Source organism: Asterias amurensis, chromosome 12, assembly GCF_032118995.1.
Source record: "Asterias amurensis chromosome 12, ASM3211899v1".
Taxonomy (NCBI): domain Eukaryota; kingdom Metazoa; phylum Echinodermata; class Asteroidea; order Forcipulatida; family Asteriidae; genus Asterias; species Asterias amurensis.
Window position 1 is genome coordinate 15,050,834 of NC_092659.1, and position 17,289 is coordinate 15,068,122.

Consider the following 17,289-nt stretch of genomic DNA (forward strand, 5'->3'; position numbering starts at 1 on the left):
GGGTACTTGCCTCTTCCATGACGGGAGCCACCAAGAGGGAATTGCCGAGCATGTACTCCCAGTCCACATCCCATACGTTCAGCTTATCAAAGTTGAAACTAAAGTTAGGAAAAATATATAATGGTTTGGATAATCATTATAAGTTATAATGACTATTAAAACTGTTGGTTAGAAGCCTTCAACAGCTTTCGATAGTATAAAGTATTACAAAAAAAACAAAACATTTCACTTAGAAGCAATGTGGTCATGTGAAAATAATACTTGTTTTTATGCCCCCAAATTTGAATCTGAGAAGTAACCACAGTAACGCTTTTCACTTTGTGTATTCCTATTTAGGGATTATTCTTCATACACGGAAATAATACGAATTTTCGGCAATATCTCAAAAATTGCGACATCCACCTTTTGGAATGAAATGTTCACAAGCTTGTTTTATTGTATAAATCTACTCGTAGGATAAAAACAATCGAATGGTTCCAAAAACCATAGGTGTACTTTGCTTTTAAGTTAAAAAGTTTCCAGCACAACATTCGTATAGTACGCCCTCTTGCTCTTATTATGAAAGTGTCTTACTCATAGAACGGTGCCCTGACCAGCGCGTAACCGTCAACATGGGCGTGGTAGATCTGGGTGTACATGTATGGAAGCACTCGGTATCGTCTTCTTGCCATCTCTCTCATGTTAGCTAAGACGCTGCCGGTAAATGCACCCGGGTCCATTCTCTGTCAAACAGAAGCAAAACATCAAACCAAAGAAAATTATCAATAAATTCCTTTTATTCTCCAAACCAACACAAGCTAGAAACAAAGCGAGGCCACCAAAACACTCTAATGCTATTTTTTCATTATCATTGGTACAAGAACAACATTTCATATTCTTTTACTCAGCGGCTAGTTAAAGACACTGGACACTATTGGTTGTCAAAGACTAGTCTTCACAGTTAGTGTATCTCAACATATGCATAACATAACAAACCTGTGGAAATTTGAGCTCAATCGGTCGTCGAAGTTGCAAGATAATAATGAAAGAAAAAACACCCTTGTCACGCGACGTTGTGTGCTTTCAGATGCTTGATTTCAAGACCTCAAGTTCTAAATCTGAGGTCTCGAAATCAAATTCGTGAAAAATTCGTTCGTTCTCGAAAACAACGTTACTTCAGAGGGAGCCGTTTCTCACAATGTTTTATACTATCAACCTCTCCCCATTACTCGTTACCAAGTAAGGTTTATGCTAATAATTATTTTGAGTGATTACCAATTGTGTCCACTGCCTTTATTAACCGCACCACTCACCTGTAATAATAGGGCGGGTCTATCGTGTTTAAGAAATTCCGCGCGTTGCTATTGGACGAGAATGTTACCGAGCCAAACCAGGTGTTCTATTGTTATGCAAATTTATCGTCTTCGCGCTTTTCGCGTTCAGTGCAATGAAAGACAGTGCAATACCGCTTGGTATATAGCTTTCTACGGGCCTCTGTACAGACAACATGGCGACTCTTCGTGGCTGAATTGGAGCCTCGCGTATCGGATGAACTTTATCAAAGTTTCACTTTGTATAAGTGAAACAAACTGGTTTTCTACTTAATTTGTAGTTGCTTGTTATTTTGAGGACATTGCTGAGGACATTCTGAGGCTAAACTGTACTGAAAACTTCAGAACTAAGTGACTTCAAACATCAGTTAGCAAGAATAATAATTGCCGGAGGCGTACTCGACCAATCCGCTTGTGTCATTGGCCAACATTGACGTTGAGAGCTTGTGAGTAAAGTTGAAGAGTTAGGAGTTTGCAATTCCTTCTAAACACAGAGGGCTCATTTTCATGGCTCTGCTTACCGCGAAGTTCTGTGCTTACGGTGCCTGTTAAACATACAATTTTATGGACCTTAAGTGCAGATTTCTGTGGCAAGCAGAGTCATGAAACTGGGCACAGAACTATATGAGTTACAACAGTACTTTTTCAAATGGACCAATATTCTGGAACTTTTGCTTTTGCTTGCGAGCTCCGTCAATTGAGGGTCAGAAGCTTCTTTCATGGACCGAAGAACTGAATTATCTTGCAACGGGCACTTGCGGAAATGAATTTGAAAACTGAACTATACACCTTTTATAGTGACTGTTGTTAGAAATTTGAACCTTTGAGCCAACTGTGTGAAGACGAAATATCTATGGATTGTGTTGTATGGGTGTCGGCAAGTCGTCCAAGTGACTATAAGTCGTTCAAGTGGAAGGACAAGAATTTTAAAACTGACTTTTAGTTTTGGAGTTTCAGAACTGAGCTCTTTTTGCTGACTGTTGTCAGAACCTTGACAATGTATGTCCATTGGGCGAAGAAAGAAGATCTGTGGATTGTGTGATTGGCTAGAAGTCGTCCAGGTGGTAAAGACACTCTTTAAGATGGTATCAACTCACTGGTAAGCGAAGATCTAACCCCATTCCGCCCCAATAACTAGTAGGTTACTTTTCTCATCTCATCACTTGTTGATGTTGTCTACTTATTGTCAATGGTGATGTCATCCAGTATTTTTTTCTAAGAGGGTTTTCTTGATTTCAGGGCATTTTGGTCGTGGCCAGAGTGATGCATTTCAGTTTCTCTTGGAACATTTTCAGGGTTTGGAGGAAATATTGATGATCTTATTTTGTTGTTATTTTAAAAGTTATATACATTGACATGATTTATCTAATATTAAATTTTTCGCACAAAAACATTCAGTTAGAGAGACCCTCATGCACTTTGTGTTCAGTTATAACTTACTGGTTTCCTCTAACAATTCAAGACTTTTGCTCCCATAAAAGCATCAAACCATTTTGAGATAATGCGTTTGAGTAGCAAACATTCAATAATGAAATTCTAAATCAAATTTATGGGGATATTAAAATAACACTTTTTACATCAAAAGTATGATGATCAGCCATACCATAAATATAGCAAGCATGAAAAACATTGACAAATTCCTAAATTTCTTAATAATGAAACAATTTAAATAATAATATTAAAAATATTAAAAGTACAATATATGGGCCTACCTTGACCTGCGAAAGTGTCTAACCATGGTATTTAAAGAGTTTGGGTAATTTAAAAATAACAAATGTTTTCCGTCTTTGCGGAGAAAGGTTATACGTTGTAAAAAGTACACCAACTTTGGATAGAATAATGTATTTTGAGAGACATATCACTTCGAAGTTCTACGGTTTTGGATTTTTTTCTCACTTTTTACCACAAAAATGAACATAAGAAGCGTTACCATGCAGGGATTATGCTTCCAGCGTGGTTTATATAGAAATACAACAATCAATTCATTGAAACAATCAAAGAAACATGACTTACCGAAGAGTTAGTGGCACGGAAGATTCTAGCGAGTGGCTGGTAGGCACCTAGTTGCATCCATCTTTGACATAGCTCAGAGTCTACTGACATCTCACCAGTAGTACCACAAATATCGGCACCAGTCTGTTACATTCACACAAAATATTCAGTGAGACACAAACAAGCTTAAACTCCAGCAGTAATACATTGGAAATTATGACTGTATAATTATAAACAAGATATTAAATCTTTTAATCTTTAAAAAGATTTGTTCAACATCATTAAAAGCACTTGACCTTGGTAAGATTGTCAAAGACCAGTATTCTTACTTGGTACGTGTATCCCAATATGCATAAAATAACAAATCTTTGACAATTTAGGACTCAATCGGTCACAAGAGAATAATGAAAGAAAAACACCCTTGTTGCCCACATTTGTGGGCTTTCAGACGCCTGTGCGGCACCTAAATGTAGCCCGAGCCCTAAATGTAGCCTGACCTAAACGCCTAATAAAAGGCTTCAGTCCTGAAGTCTGTTACTATTTGAGTGAGTAGTTACCTCTTTCCTAAAAACTCTTACTTCAGAGGGAGCCGTTTCTCACAATGTGTTATACCATCAACAGCATACATTTTATGTAACTGGTGCAATGCGAAAAATTACCATTTATAAATTATTGGCCTTAATTCTTCAAATAAGAACAATACACATTATACTTGGTTTTCCATTGAAGATTACATTTGTCTTTATAATGTGTATACTGTGACCTTAGATTAACTAACCAAAACGATAATTTTAACAACAACCGAAGACATTATTTCTGATGATTATGATATTTTGAACTTCTTGTGTCAGCGGCTAGCCAGTGTTTTTTTCAGAAGAAATTTACATGAATATAAAACAATAAAATAATAAACTTACAAAAGGAATGCCGAACATGTTGAACTCATCAACTCCTGAAATAATAAATTTATACAATCATTACACATTTTCCCACACAATTTTAAAAGAATCTCATAAAAGCATACACAGTGAAGTGAACGGCTCTTACTGTATGCATGCGTATTAGCCTATTAGCGGAAAACGACAACGTTTAGCTGAACAACCGTCGCAGAACCATCCGTCGTCGTAAACGAAAAGTCCCTGTTGTTTGGGTTTAGTACGACACCGTCAGAAAGAAAAAGATTGATTTCTGTACACCGAAGTTTCACTTTCTTGGTTGGCATTTTTGCTTAAATTTGTTGTAAAACTTGTTGCCTCTGGTGCAGATGAGTTAAGGTTTCCCGGTCAATTTCAGCAAACGCATTTTAATTCACACTCGTGCCTCCCTAATTTTAAACCAACTTGAATTTGACTGCCGCAAAAGGAACAGATATATTATGTCTTCAAATGATAACGACGTCTCGAGTTAAACAAATGAATTTTTGAAGCGTTGTAGGGTGTGGATAATTATAAGAATTTTTATAGTTGCGGTTACAACCATGTGTAAATCTCCTTTTGGAGGAGTGCTGTGCTCTGAAAAGAGCCGTTATTGTGGTATCGACGTTTCAAACACTAAACTCAACTCTTCTTCGCAAGTAATACCCGGAATTGTACTTATGATAGTTCATTACTACTCAGCTTCTCCTCGATCATCACTTATTTACTCTGTCAGTATAACTCACCTATCATGGATTGGTACATGCCTTCCCATGTGGCCTTGTTCCTCCCCAGGAAGTGACCGGCAAATTGTCCAGTACCAGCGAACGATGCCCTGGTTAGAGTCATGGCTCGCTTGTTGTTTTTCAGCAAGCTACCAGCACTGTGTAACAATCAATTAATATTGTGTTAGTAATCAGTCTTGTTCTTGTTTGATAAATTCAAATTCTTCCCCATTTTACATGTGATCATAATATTAATACATTCAACATTTATTAGGCGCTTAATACGGTTGTTTCTAAGCGCACATTCAGTATTTTCCTGCAAGGGATGTGGCACTATAACATTTGAATTATGAGACCTATATACTCCTTTTACATAGCACCGTGCAATGGTTTACAAGGTGCTGTGGCACATGCTGCCAATTGCTGTGATTCAGGTATTGCACTAACAACTTCCGGGTCAGTATTGCCCTACCCTAGATTCCTGGTCACAGATGCTGAGCCATTCTGGGTCAGTTCAGTTTGACCCAGAATCTGTGTCAAAACGACCCGAAACTGCGTCACACTAGTGAGAATCTGATTCAAAGTCCCATTTTAAGTCAATTTCCCGAGCAGTCTGCCTCATCACCCATGAACTGGGTCAGCCTGAAACGGGAACGTTCAGGCCCAAGAATCTGGGTCAAATCTGACCCGAATACGTTACGCGAGCAAATACGTGAACGTGACTCGTCAGAAAAAATTGTATTGTAAAAATCTCACGTCTTAAGAATACGTGAAATTACCATTTTTCACATCAGGTATGGACTTGAAGAAGTCATACGTGAGCATGGAATTATGAAATAAATGTGGTGACGTCACCTAGTTACACAATTTGCTGACGTTCACGTTCACGTTTTTGCTCGCTTAACGTGCAGCTAAACCCCTCTGTTGCTATCAAAATACTTACTAGTTGCTGGCTTCAGCAGAGAAATGTCCGTAGAGACTGTGAAGGTTGTAGTTGATCCCCTTAGCCATTTGGCTGTCCATACACAACGTTTCGCGGAAAAGCATAGAGGTCTTAAGCTCTGTAGAGCCAAAACACAATGGGGTTAATATAGGACACGAATTGTCACCTTATTTCTAGAAAAATTGACGACTAGTAAAGTTTATTATACTATACATTACAAGCATCTTCGTTTACAGTTAGAAGGGATTCATGTCATGACCAAAAAATTGATCTCAGAGGTATCAAAACACTTTAACATGAGCTGTTTCGAAGACGGTGCTATCAGATGATATCTTTACACAATTTGCCAAAAAATGAGGGGAAATTCTCCTTGTCGAAAAACATCTTGCCACAACGGGGAAAAGATTTGTTTGTGAAATAACTATTGGTATCATTTATAAAAACAAGGAAAAGGGTTTAACTGACGAATCACACTAAATTTAAATAATAATGCAATCCAATTGAATAACTTCAGTTGTATAAAACATAAAAATTTGCAACTTTTTGGAATCCATTAAAAGTATATCTTTTGTTTGTTGTAATCTTTGGTAGTTTCAGTTAACAGTTTTGGTCAGAAACAAATTTTTGAGGGCAAGCAGGCGATGTAAGCAACCTAGATATAATTTAATCAATTTTAAACCATTTGGAATTATTTTCATTTAAGAATTTTAATAAAAAAAATAAATAACTTACTCGCATTGTAAGGAGGATTGTTCCATTTGCTTTCCAAGTCGCACCCAGAGCGAGCTCCGTTTACAAAGTTAGCCGGTTCATTCTCGGTCTATAACCCAAACAGAAAAAAAAAATCATGACTCGGTGACAACTATATCAAAGATCTTCTTCTATTAAACTATTTCTGTGACGTCAACCTATTGTTGAAAGTGTAGATTATTTTTACGAATCGACACATAAGTTTAGATTCGTAACATAATCTACAGTTGAGTTTACATTCATTACAAGCTTTAGTAAATAGTTCAACTTATCATCCATCAAGGACTCTTCGCTCCAGCAACAAAGATCTTCTCACTCCGCATCCAGTTCTCACCAAATCATATGGTCAACGTGCCTTCCAATTCACTGCACCTGAACTATGGAACAATCTTCCACACCACATCAAAAACTGCCCCACCCTGGAACAATTTAAGTTACAACTTAAATCACACCTGTTTACCCACTCAGGAGCGTAGAGACTTAAATGTAATATGCGCTTTATAAGAACTGTGTATTATTGTTATTATTATTAACTTGAAAGTTACTGTCTTTCCAAACTGAAAGATAGCATGAAGTGAAACATAGCTGAAAATAATTTTATGTTATCTTTCAATTTTCTAATTGAGCTCAAATGGTCGTCGAAGTTGCGAGAGAATTTTGGAGGAAAAACGCCCTTGTTGCACAAATTGTGTGTAGCTTTAAGATGCTTGATTTCGAGACCTCAAAATCTTATTATAAGGTCTTGAAATTAAATTTAATCCTTAGTGATAAATTGCTTCTTTCTCAAAAACTACGTTACTTTAGAGTGAGCTGTTTCTCACAATATTTTATACTACCAACAGCTCTCCATGACTCGTTACCAAGTAAGGTGTCATGCTAATAATAACTTTGAGTAATTACCAATAGTGTCCACTGTCGTTAAAGTATTGTTTTGGTTCCAACCTTCAACGGGGGAAATGACCCGCTTTAAAACCGTAGGCCTATGGCACATGAATATAACTCACCATTATAATTCCATCGAAGGGTAGTTGATCGTGGAGCGCTTGTGCAAATGCAGCCCAGTGCACCTTGGCGAACTCGTGGGTGAAGTCCATGTAAGCCGTCTCGCCATGCCAACTCTGACAAAAAACAAGTTTTTAAAAACTGATTAAGATTTTTGAAATGTTTCTGGAAGGTTTAAACTACAATAGATGTTAAATTTGCATCGGGGAAAAAATATTAACTTTGATTTTTATCCATACACCGATGTGTGTTCGCACTGTATACTCAGTACTTCCCCGAATCCTGTGAACAAAATATCACAGGCATAATACTCGGATGGGATTCGAACCCGCGACCCTTGCAATTCTAGAGCAGTGTCTTACCAACTAGACTACCGAGATTGCCCGGTAGCTCGAGGCAGTTCGAATCCTATGTTCGAATCCTATAAATGTTATTTATTATTATTATTATTATTATTATGTTTTGGCAGCGGGTACCGCAACGATATGAAAGATGTTAAATTTGCAAATGGGATAAAGAATGTTAGATTTAAACTGTTCTTTAATTTGTCAAGAGATTTTTTGTCCAAGATGCCTGACATTTGTGCCTAAACCGTGTACAAAGTTATACAAGATTTAAAAAAAGTTTATGGGTATGTTAAACTTCTCTTTGATTTTGTGACTAACATGGACCATTTTCCAAGAACAATTTTGGGACCTTTATGTCCGACCAGTTGTGTCTGAACTGTTGAGTCGACAAAATATTGTCTGCCAAAATTAAGTGTGCCGTGGACGAAACCGTTCGTAACACTCTTTCAGATTAAAAATGCGAGCTTTTCATTTGAACTTAACTATGTGTGGTGGTAAATGTTTTTAGAAATCATCGGGAGACTTTTGGGACGCTTGGTGGCAGCAGACTTACCAGGTAAAATACATTGTTCTCGGTCATGTGCGCACGCTCAGAACTACCTAACGATGGAAATTTACCTGGTAAGTCTGCTGCCACCTAGCGTTCTCAAAGTCTCCCATTATGGAGGTTTAGCTTTGACGCGGTTGTGACTGTGATCATGGTATAGTGTAAATGACAATTTTGTTGTGTATGCTTTGACTCACCACTCCAAATGCAGGCGTAAGCTTGTCCGATCTGTTGACCAATATACCATGCTTCTCGGCGTAGTAGAATGGAAAATAGTCGAACTTTGCCCTTGGCTGGTGGCTGCTTAACGCTGGGGTCTGTCATGAAAAAAAACCCCATATTTATGTGAAAAGTAATGAAGGTTACTATGAGGACTTAAAGGTATTGGACACTATTGGTAATTATCGAAGGCCAGTCTTCTCACTTGGTGTATCTCAACATATGCACAAAATAACCTGTGAATATTTGAACTCAATCGGTCGTTGAAGTTGCGAGATAATAATGACAGAAAAAAAACACCCTTGTCACAGAGTTATGTGCTTTCAGATGCTTGATTTTGAGACCTCAAATTCTAAATCTGAGGTCTCGAAATCAAATTCGTGGCAAATTACTTCTTTCTCAAAAAGTACGTTTACTTCTGAGGGAGCCGTTTCTCACAATGTTTCATACTACCAACAGCTGCCCATTACTTGTTACTAATACAGGTCTTATATAATGTAGTTTTTTTTTAAACTACGTCACTTCAGAGGGAGCCGTTTCTCACAATGTTTGATACTATCAACAGCTCCCCATTACTCGATACCAAGTAAGGTTTTATGCTAAAAATTATTTTGAGTAATTATCAATAGTGTTCACTGCTTTTAAGTGAAAACTGTGAATAAAAACACAAAAGGACAAAGCACCCCCGAAAAACAAAACCCCAAATAAACCCCCAAACACTCAAGTGAACCAAACAAACCTACACCCCAACAACACAACACACTAACACAAACACACGAACGCAACACAAATGAAAACGCCCCGAATCCCCTAAACACATTTCATCACTGTAATACCAACCAAATGAATGGCGTATTTCATATATTTGGAGTGCAGATCCTCGATGAATGCTTTCCTGACTTTCTCTTCGTTGTGAGTGAATGTAAGGTAATAGTTCTGGTAGTCCATTCCACTGAAAACCACATCCTAAAAAAGAAAGCAATGATTTGTTTAAATATTATATAAAGCTATTATTATATTGCTTAAACCAACGGTAACATTATCCGTGTCCAATTCAACATCTGTCCAATTCAACGTCGTTGTAAATTCATGCAGTTTTAATTGTTTAACCTGGACAAGTGAGTTTTCAGTTTGGTTTTGAGGTTTGAGAGAGAGAGTGCCTACTTGGAATAAATTAAAACTCTTCCCACGGTCAAAAAAAAAAATGTAGGAAATGTTATAAGTGCGCGCCTTACTTTTTCTCTTCTCTGTCGGTGCATTGTGCGTTGGTCTCAGCCAATACTATACTCTATCAAGTAATAAACCACAAGGGAACATCAGACCAAACCAGTCACAAGTCAGACCAAATCAAAACTTCAATAAGCTATATCTATTTCACATAATTGTGTTGATAACTTACAAAAGGCACTCCAGCCTTGATGTTGTCATCCACGAATTTTTCTAAGGCGTCTGCATTTTGGAAAGATTCCATTCCGAGATGAAGCCCAAGCGCCCAGTAAGGCGGAATCTCAGGACGCCCAATCACCTGGAACAAGAACGAAACACCATTAACTTTAGTAAGTCATGTTTTTCAAATATAAATAAACGATTTCAGACGTAACTTTGAGGGTGGAACAAGAACGAAACACCATTAACTTTAGTAAGTCATGTTTTTTAAGTATAAATAAACGATTTCAGACGTGAGGGTAACTTGGGTGGCTAGTGCTGAAAGCAACTTTCACCAATATGGCCCTGGGTGGATTTCACAAAGAGTTAGAACTAGTCTTATCTCGAGTTAGGCCGAGTTACTAGTCCTAACTTAGGACTAGCTGTACGTTTTTGATATCTCTTAGGACTAGTCCTAAGTTAGGACTAGTCCTAACTCTTTGTGAAATCGACCCCAGGTTCGATTCCCAGCCAAGGCTGTATATGTGAGTTGTATGGTGCTCTCCATAATATGCCACAAGGGTTTTTTCCGGGCCCTTCAGTTTACCTTCCTCTTGAAAAATTAATCGATCTGTGACTGTTCCTGGGATCATTCTTGATCTTATAAATCCATATCTGCGGTATTAAATTCAAGAAGTAACATTATGCAATCTTACTTCCTGATATTGTTGGATGACTTGTTGTGGGGTTGGTCCGGTGAAGATGTAGAAATCCAAAATACCTCCCGTTGTCCGCCAGGTTACTGCAGGCATTGGCGTTAAATGCACATCTATAGGGAATAGAAGCAAATACTGTAAATATCTGAACAATTTCGTCTGAATGATGACATTCAGCTAAACGAAACGAAATGATCATACGAAGCGTGTGATACAAGTAATATTGTAGTAACAGTGCAAATTTATTTTGAGTTATTTGAGTTGGTTAAAAAGTATTTCATATTCTGTTCAATAAAACGTTGATATCAATAAAAACTGGTGGTCTCTAAACAGCATCATCTTCCAAGGAGTATGCATAATTTTGCAGATGTGCTGAACAAATTACGAGAACACTTGGTTTGGGTAAATCTGTAGTGGTTTGTTTACATACCCATAGCGTTACTGTTGTGGAAATACACTCCAAACGCATTTCCATCGTCGTCGATGTTCATAAAGAATGGATGGTGGCCGTACAGGTTGGCATTCTCGTGCTGCAAAACAAAAATATCTGGTAAATTTGCAAAAATAAATAATGTAAATCCCCTATATCTTCTCTCTTCTCTGAACCACCTCATTTAGCCCATGTTAACTTCTCACATAAATATGGGGGAAAGAATGTCCGCTGTACACCTCCTCCCCGTACCTCTAGCTGGTCTCTAATTAGGTGGGAACACTCCACAAGACTGTATGCAGGATTGTAGCTTAGAGTCTGGACCGGGGTTTTATTTACAACACCAAAATCAAACTGAAAAGGTACTAGAAGAATCAAAATGCAAACCCGTTGTTATCATCTGAACTGTTTCATTTGAACAAAGCACTATAAGAAAGCCTGTGTTTTATGGGTATTACCACAGCAGGATTGACAGATTTCGTAAGACTCAATCTCAACATTTCAAAGTTTTTTTTGAGATAAGAAAAGATGTTGTCATGACACTGAAACCATTGGCCTCAGGCTAGTGGTCCAATGTAAACTTTGACCCCTGCTTCTGCTTTTTAAAGGGTCATGTACTTTTTTTTAACACAATGCCCACAGATTTACATTAAACTTAGGCATACACAGTTTGAAGATTTTGATAGTAGAAGGCTTCCCTTGAAACCGTACTTACTGAGGTGCTGTAAATTTTGAGAAATGAGTAAAACAACTAATTTTCGTCTCAGTTTTAGCATGTAAAAACGTATTAACCAGTTATGCTGTGATTATGGTATAATACCATAACTGGTTACATGTTAAAACAATGTTCGTCTCATGTGAGACGAAATTTATTTTGTGACTTGTTTTACTACTCATTTCCCCCAAACTACAGAACCTCAGTAAGTAATATTTGAAGGGAAGCTTTCTACTATCATTATCTTCAAACCCTGTAAGTGTAATGTAAATCTGTGGACATTTTGAAAATTTAACCAAAGCTTTTAAAAGTCACCTGGTCATCATCCACGTGTCCAGGGGCACTGAACATGCCTACAGTTCTCCAGTTCATGCCGTGACGAAGTCGCGTCTTCTTGTGTTCCCCGAAGCCATAGAGTACGGAGTTAGGCAACTTCATCGTGATCTGCAAGAATTGGTCCTCAAACACTAGGGCTCCCAAAGATGTATCAATCCTGCAAGCAAACGAATCATGAATAGAAATAAATTCGAAATTCTTCAGTGGTCGGGTTGGCGAAGTGGTGATTTCCCTCGCCTTCCATCACCTTTTAGGACCCATGTTCAAATCTCAACAGGGGCACTATGGGGATTGGGTACACTTCCTAACTGACTGTGTGTGTTTTCTCTGGAATAATACTCTCGGGTTTGTCTACGACATCTCAAACTGAAAACTTTCTTTCCTGTCTTCTATTCATTGGGTTCATGGCTGGTACAGCGATTAAGTTCGTTTTTCTGAGAGTCCTAAGCTTCACAACCAGAATAAACGAAATCAGATGAGGCTCTAAAAAGAGCTGTTGGTGCGACCTTGAACATCTCGGAAAAACACACGCCATCTGACGCTTCCAACAATCTCTAAAATAGCATTTCTTCAGATAATAGCCTATTAAAAAATCTCTCTAAAATTCCTTTTCCCGCTCTCATTTTAGAAGCAAAGCTATAATATGTGTGATGCTGTAGCCTGCATTGAAACGGAGTTTCATATTCATTTAACGATTGTATTTAACTTGGAAGACTTGAACAAACTGATCTTGCGATACTTTTCCTCTTACATGTTAAATCGGTTTTAGTTATTCACCTGGTCAACTGCACAGTGAACAGGTTTGTGGTTTAAATATAAGTTGAAAAGGGAGTTACCGAAAATGTATTTAAGGACTGTATTCAACTTGCTTTGGACTTGAATAAATTGTACTCGCGATAATTGTTTACTTACATGTTAAAGCGGTTACTTATTCGCCTGGTTAGCTGCATAGTGAACGGGTTAGTGGTGTAGTTGAAGATGTAGTCTTTCCACGCAGACTGTCTTGCGGGTCTTGTGACCTCGATTGGAACTTCATAGCGAGGCTCCCACAATCGGTCCATCTTCACGGGGAACTTCCAGTCTTGGTAATTGACATAATGGTATTCAGAGATCTGTGAAGGGGATAGCAAATATAAGGGGCTAGATACCAAAAACAATAAATTCTGTACGCTTACGCCATCGTACCGTTTTCAAGAGTACCTTAATATTCATAACAAGCAATTTCTATTTTATCAGTACTCCATTGGCTGTTATTGAAGATTTTGCGCACAGTTCACTAATGTATCAATACACAACACAAGTGACAACATCAGAATAACTTATCACGCGTATATGGTACTGTCGAACCTTCAATATCCAGACTTTAATATAGATGTTAGTTTTGCATCGGGCATAACGAATATAGTTTAGTTTTTAACCTAACCCCTATTTGTATATGGTATACGGAGATCTGTGCAAGTAAAGCAAGCAGGGGGGTTATCAATCAATCATAAATTAATTTGTAAAGCGCCCAAATCAAAGGTTTGCTAAAATGCTCGCATGAGAAATAAATAAGTCATTGATGGTAGGCCTCCTGAAACAAGTGGGCTTTCAGAAGTTTCTTGAATGTGTTGAAGGATGTTGCACCCCTGATTTGATTTGGAAGTTTATTCCAGAGTTTGGGTCCAAAGACTGAGAAGGCTCTATCGGTAAAAGTCATGTGGCATAAATTGGGTACCGGAGATACCAACATAAAACTTAGTGACAGCATCAGAATAAGCTTGTACGATCACGCCATCGTGTTTTTCCAACAGTACCGTTTATAACAATTCATTTTATCACGCACTTATTTATATTTTCTTCACAACGCATCAATTTGTGCCGGAATGGCTGAATCTCCAAAATAAAACTTCTTTTGTAAACTTATATTGCCTGCCAGGAAATTTCGTGGAATGGTCAATATTCTAGGTAGCTGATTGACAGTCTAGGCTATATAAAAATAGTCTAAACTAAAAATGTGAGGTTGAGTTTCTAGATAAAAAGTGCAAGAATAAGCTCAGTTGAGAATCAGACCATGTGTCGACAGGTTCCCTGTTTACACAGTGACAATGAAAGCTATATACTCAGTTCGTATCAGGAGACCAGACTATGTTTCCTTCAAGCCGCGGTTTAGTGACACTGCATTTCTATGGGAACAACCGAAACGTACTGACAAGTTAGCGATTTCAGCTTTTTGAAGCTAGTCTTGACCTCATCCGTTTTAAACTATTTTGCGAACAGGTAAAGTGTTTTAACACATTGAATTGTACACAATAATACATTAAACTTCCAAGACAAAAAAATTACAGCACCTTGACGTGGAGTCTATTCTCTGCCTGCTCATCTATATGCACCACGAGGTTCTCTGCCTCCCTATGGAAGAACCTTGGAGTGTTGATTCTCTGGAGATACAACTCGTACCCCGATGTAAGGACCTGTTTGGTCCCCATCACCTGTTCATGGGATAAAGGATTTAGGATTAAGAACTTTTTTTATCCCTGGAGGGGGAAATTTTTCAAGTTTCTTCAATGTACAAAGCTACACAAACTACTAGTAAAACCAACTACATTAAGAAACCGACAGGATTAAGAACTTGATCAGTGACGGAATGAACCTCATGGAGACATGTGAATTTAGTATTTTCCTCTTCAGTGGTTGTGAGTTTGACAAAAGTTGACTATACTCCATGAATATTCTATCAGAAGGCAGGGCCAGTAGGCAATTACTCAGTCTCTTTGTTATATTTAAAGGCTTTGCCTTATTTGGGTCTGCAGTGGTTATTGATCCCTCAGAAATCCCATTAGGATTTGAAATTTTGCACTGTGAAGATACCTTCAAGAGAAGTGTGTAGAGGCATAATGGTATAAATATCTTCAGTGCATGGTTCTTCCATGAACCGCCACGGCTCATTGGAGATTTATAACAAACCTCACTATAAGGTGGAATGTCTATCTCTTAATACAGCACGTGCGTGTTTGGTACTTTCATTTATTTTCAAAATACGTAACTTGAACCTTTTCAGAAAATCCTTCAAAGGTAGGACGAAATTAAGTAATTCTTTGACATTTTTTGTTCCCTGGATATTCTCCCGTAATTTGACCTTTGATTGGCAACTCGAGCAGATCTACGAAATTGCACACTCTGGTCATCACGCAGAATACAGACGCAAGTTAAAGCGCGTGTCAAAAGCGCGACGAAATCAAATTCGTGAAAAATTACTTCTTTCTCGAAAACTACGTCACTTCAGAGAAAGCCGTTTCTCACAATGTTTTGTACCATCAACCTCTCCCCATTACTTGAAATCAAGAAAGGTTTTATGATGATAATTATTTTGAGTAATAACCAATAGTGTACACTGCCTTTAATATAGGACTATAACAATCAAACGGTCCTACATGATAAATAAGTTGCTTTTAAGTCCATCACTAAATAAAAACCAAAGTGGGGACATAGATTGTCTTACCTCATAACCCACTCCCCTTGGTAAGTAACATTCCGGCACCACGGCCTCTCGATTGACGGTCACATCGACGTAGCAGCACCCCCTAGCCTGGCACTCTCTCTCGGTTGGCATCTTCAACTCCGGGAAGCAATCCAGCCGGTTATTCTCCTCATTCTGGGCGCTGTACTCGCACTGCACCTCCCTGAATCGCCAGTTGGAGTACGGCCGTGCCGTGACGATCATCGAGGGTAACATTACGAGAAACAAGCACCCGAGAAGCACACACAATCCTACAATCAGCGGTCCTTTCAGCGCCATATCTGCTGTATGGCCGTCTTCTCGATTCAACAGAAAGGGTGCGACCAATCACATACACAAAAAACCTCTTTCCTCCACCGATTTTTACTCCAAAATTACAGCGTTCCCTACCGTGTTCTAAGCGTACTTATGAATATAGCCTATCCTCGTTTGGAGCAGTTCAACTTATTATGTGTCTAGTTGTAGTTGTTCATTCCAAACTCAAACTTAGGTGCAACATTTTGAGCTTTGGTGATTTTTTTCAAAATGGCTGCCACCTATGGCGGTTATTTTGCAGATGTGAGATAACTCTTTTATGTTTTTCATTAATTGGTAACTCGACAGTCCAAAGTGCACGTATTTATGGGCTAGGCAGTACCATTCACTGCCATAGGACTGACTATTGATATAACGCTAAACCTTGTAGTGATTCAATAAGGTAAGAATGTACGGATTAGTTAATCATTTACACATTGAGCGTGGGGCATATTTTTGTTAGGTGTTTTTAATGTTTGTTTGTTTGTTTTCGTCTGTTAGATTTTGTGCTCGCCACTGTCTAGCGCAGTACACCTATTATATTAGTATCGTGTATGAATGATTGAAATTAGATTTATACCAAACAACCAAAACATTCTTTGATACATAACCATTTGTGGGCAAACAGGCACAGGTGTAAGCACTTATTGTTTATTGTAGAAAGTTAAAGGCAGTGGACACTATTGGTAATTAGTCAAAATAATTATTAGCATAAAACCTTTCTTGGTAACGAGTAATGGGAAGAGGTTGATGGTATAAAACATTGTGAGAAACAGCTCCCTCCGAAGTGCCACAGTTTTGGAGAAAGCGGTAGTTTCCCACGAATTTGATTTCGAGACCTCAGATTTAGAACTTGAGTTCTCGAAACACACAACTTCGTGTGGCAAGGGTATTATTTTTTCTTTCATTATTATCTCGCAAGTTCGATGACCGACTGAACTCAAATTTTCACCAGGTTTATTATTTTATGCATATGTTCAGATACACCAACTGTGAAGGCTAGTCTTTTGACAATTACCAATAGTGTCCACTGCCTTTTAGTAAAGTATTAGGCTACATCATTAACTGTTGGAACAGAGCTTTAGAGTGTACAGGAGTTTTTTTAGAACAATGGGTGCAGTTTTTTGAGAACAATGGGTGATCTGTAAGCAATTTTTAAGAAAACATTATTTTTGGGGACTATAC

The 17,289-nt window shown here is 38.1% G+C and overlaps 1 protein-coding gene across 2 annotated transcripts in view; it reads right to left on the bottom strand.

Annotated features, from left to right (window-relative positions):
- LOC139944823 (sucrase-isomaltase, intestinal-like) overlaps positions 1 to 16,379 on the bottom strand; it is a 23,944-nt gene extending 7,565 nt beyond the window's left edge. The window contains exons 1-17 of one of the 2 annotated variants that reach the window (XM_071941938.1): positions 15,793 to 16,379; positions 14,642 to 14,782; positions 13,224 to 13,423; positions 12,291 to 12,468; positions 11,261 to 11,360; positions 10,831 to 10,943; positions 10,149 to 10,274; positions 9,590 to 9,715; positions 8,728 to 8,847; positions 7,639 to 7,752; positions 6,617 to 6,704; positions 5,885 to 6,002; positions 4,963 to 5,099; positions 4,220 to 4,254; positions 3,324 to 3,446; positions 574 to 722; positions 11 to 98 (exon numbers count right to left, since the gene is read on the bottom strand). In XM_071941938.1, the coding sequence (XP_071798039.1) occupies positions 11 to 98; positions 574 to 722; positions 3,324 to 3,446; positions 4,220 to 4,254; positions 4,963 to 5,099; positions 5,885 to 6,002; positions 6,617 to 6,704; positions 7,639 to 7,752; positions 8,728 to 8,847; positions 9,590 to 9,715; positions 10,149 to 10,274; positions 10,831 to 10,943; positions 11,261 to 11,360; positions 12,291 to 12,468; positions 13,224 to 13,423; positions 14,642 to 14,782; positions 15,793 to 16,089 (2,253 nt within the window). In that variant the 5' untranslated portion in view covers positions 16,090 to 16,379. Of the gene's footprint in view, positions 1 to 6; positions 99 to 573; positions 723 to 3,323; positions 3,447 to 4,219; positions 4,255 to 4,962; positions 5,100 to 5,884; positions 6,003 to 6,616; positions 6,705 to 7,638; positions 7,753 to 8,727; positions 8,848 to 9,589; positions 9,716 to 10,148; positions 10,275 to 10,830; positions 10,944 to 11,260; positions 11,361 to 12,290; positions 12,469 to 13,223; positions 13,424 to 14,641; positions 14,783 to 15,792 lie in introns of both variants that reach the window. The other variant, XM_071941939.1, reaches the window with a different exon arrangement.
- Between the last annotated feature and the right edge of the window lie 910 nt (positions 16,380 to 17,289).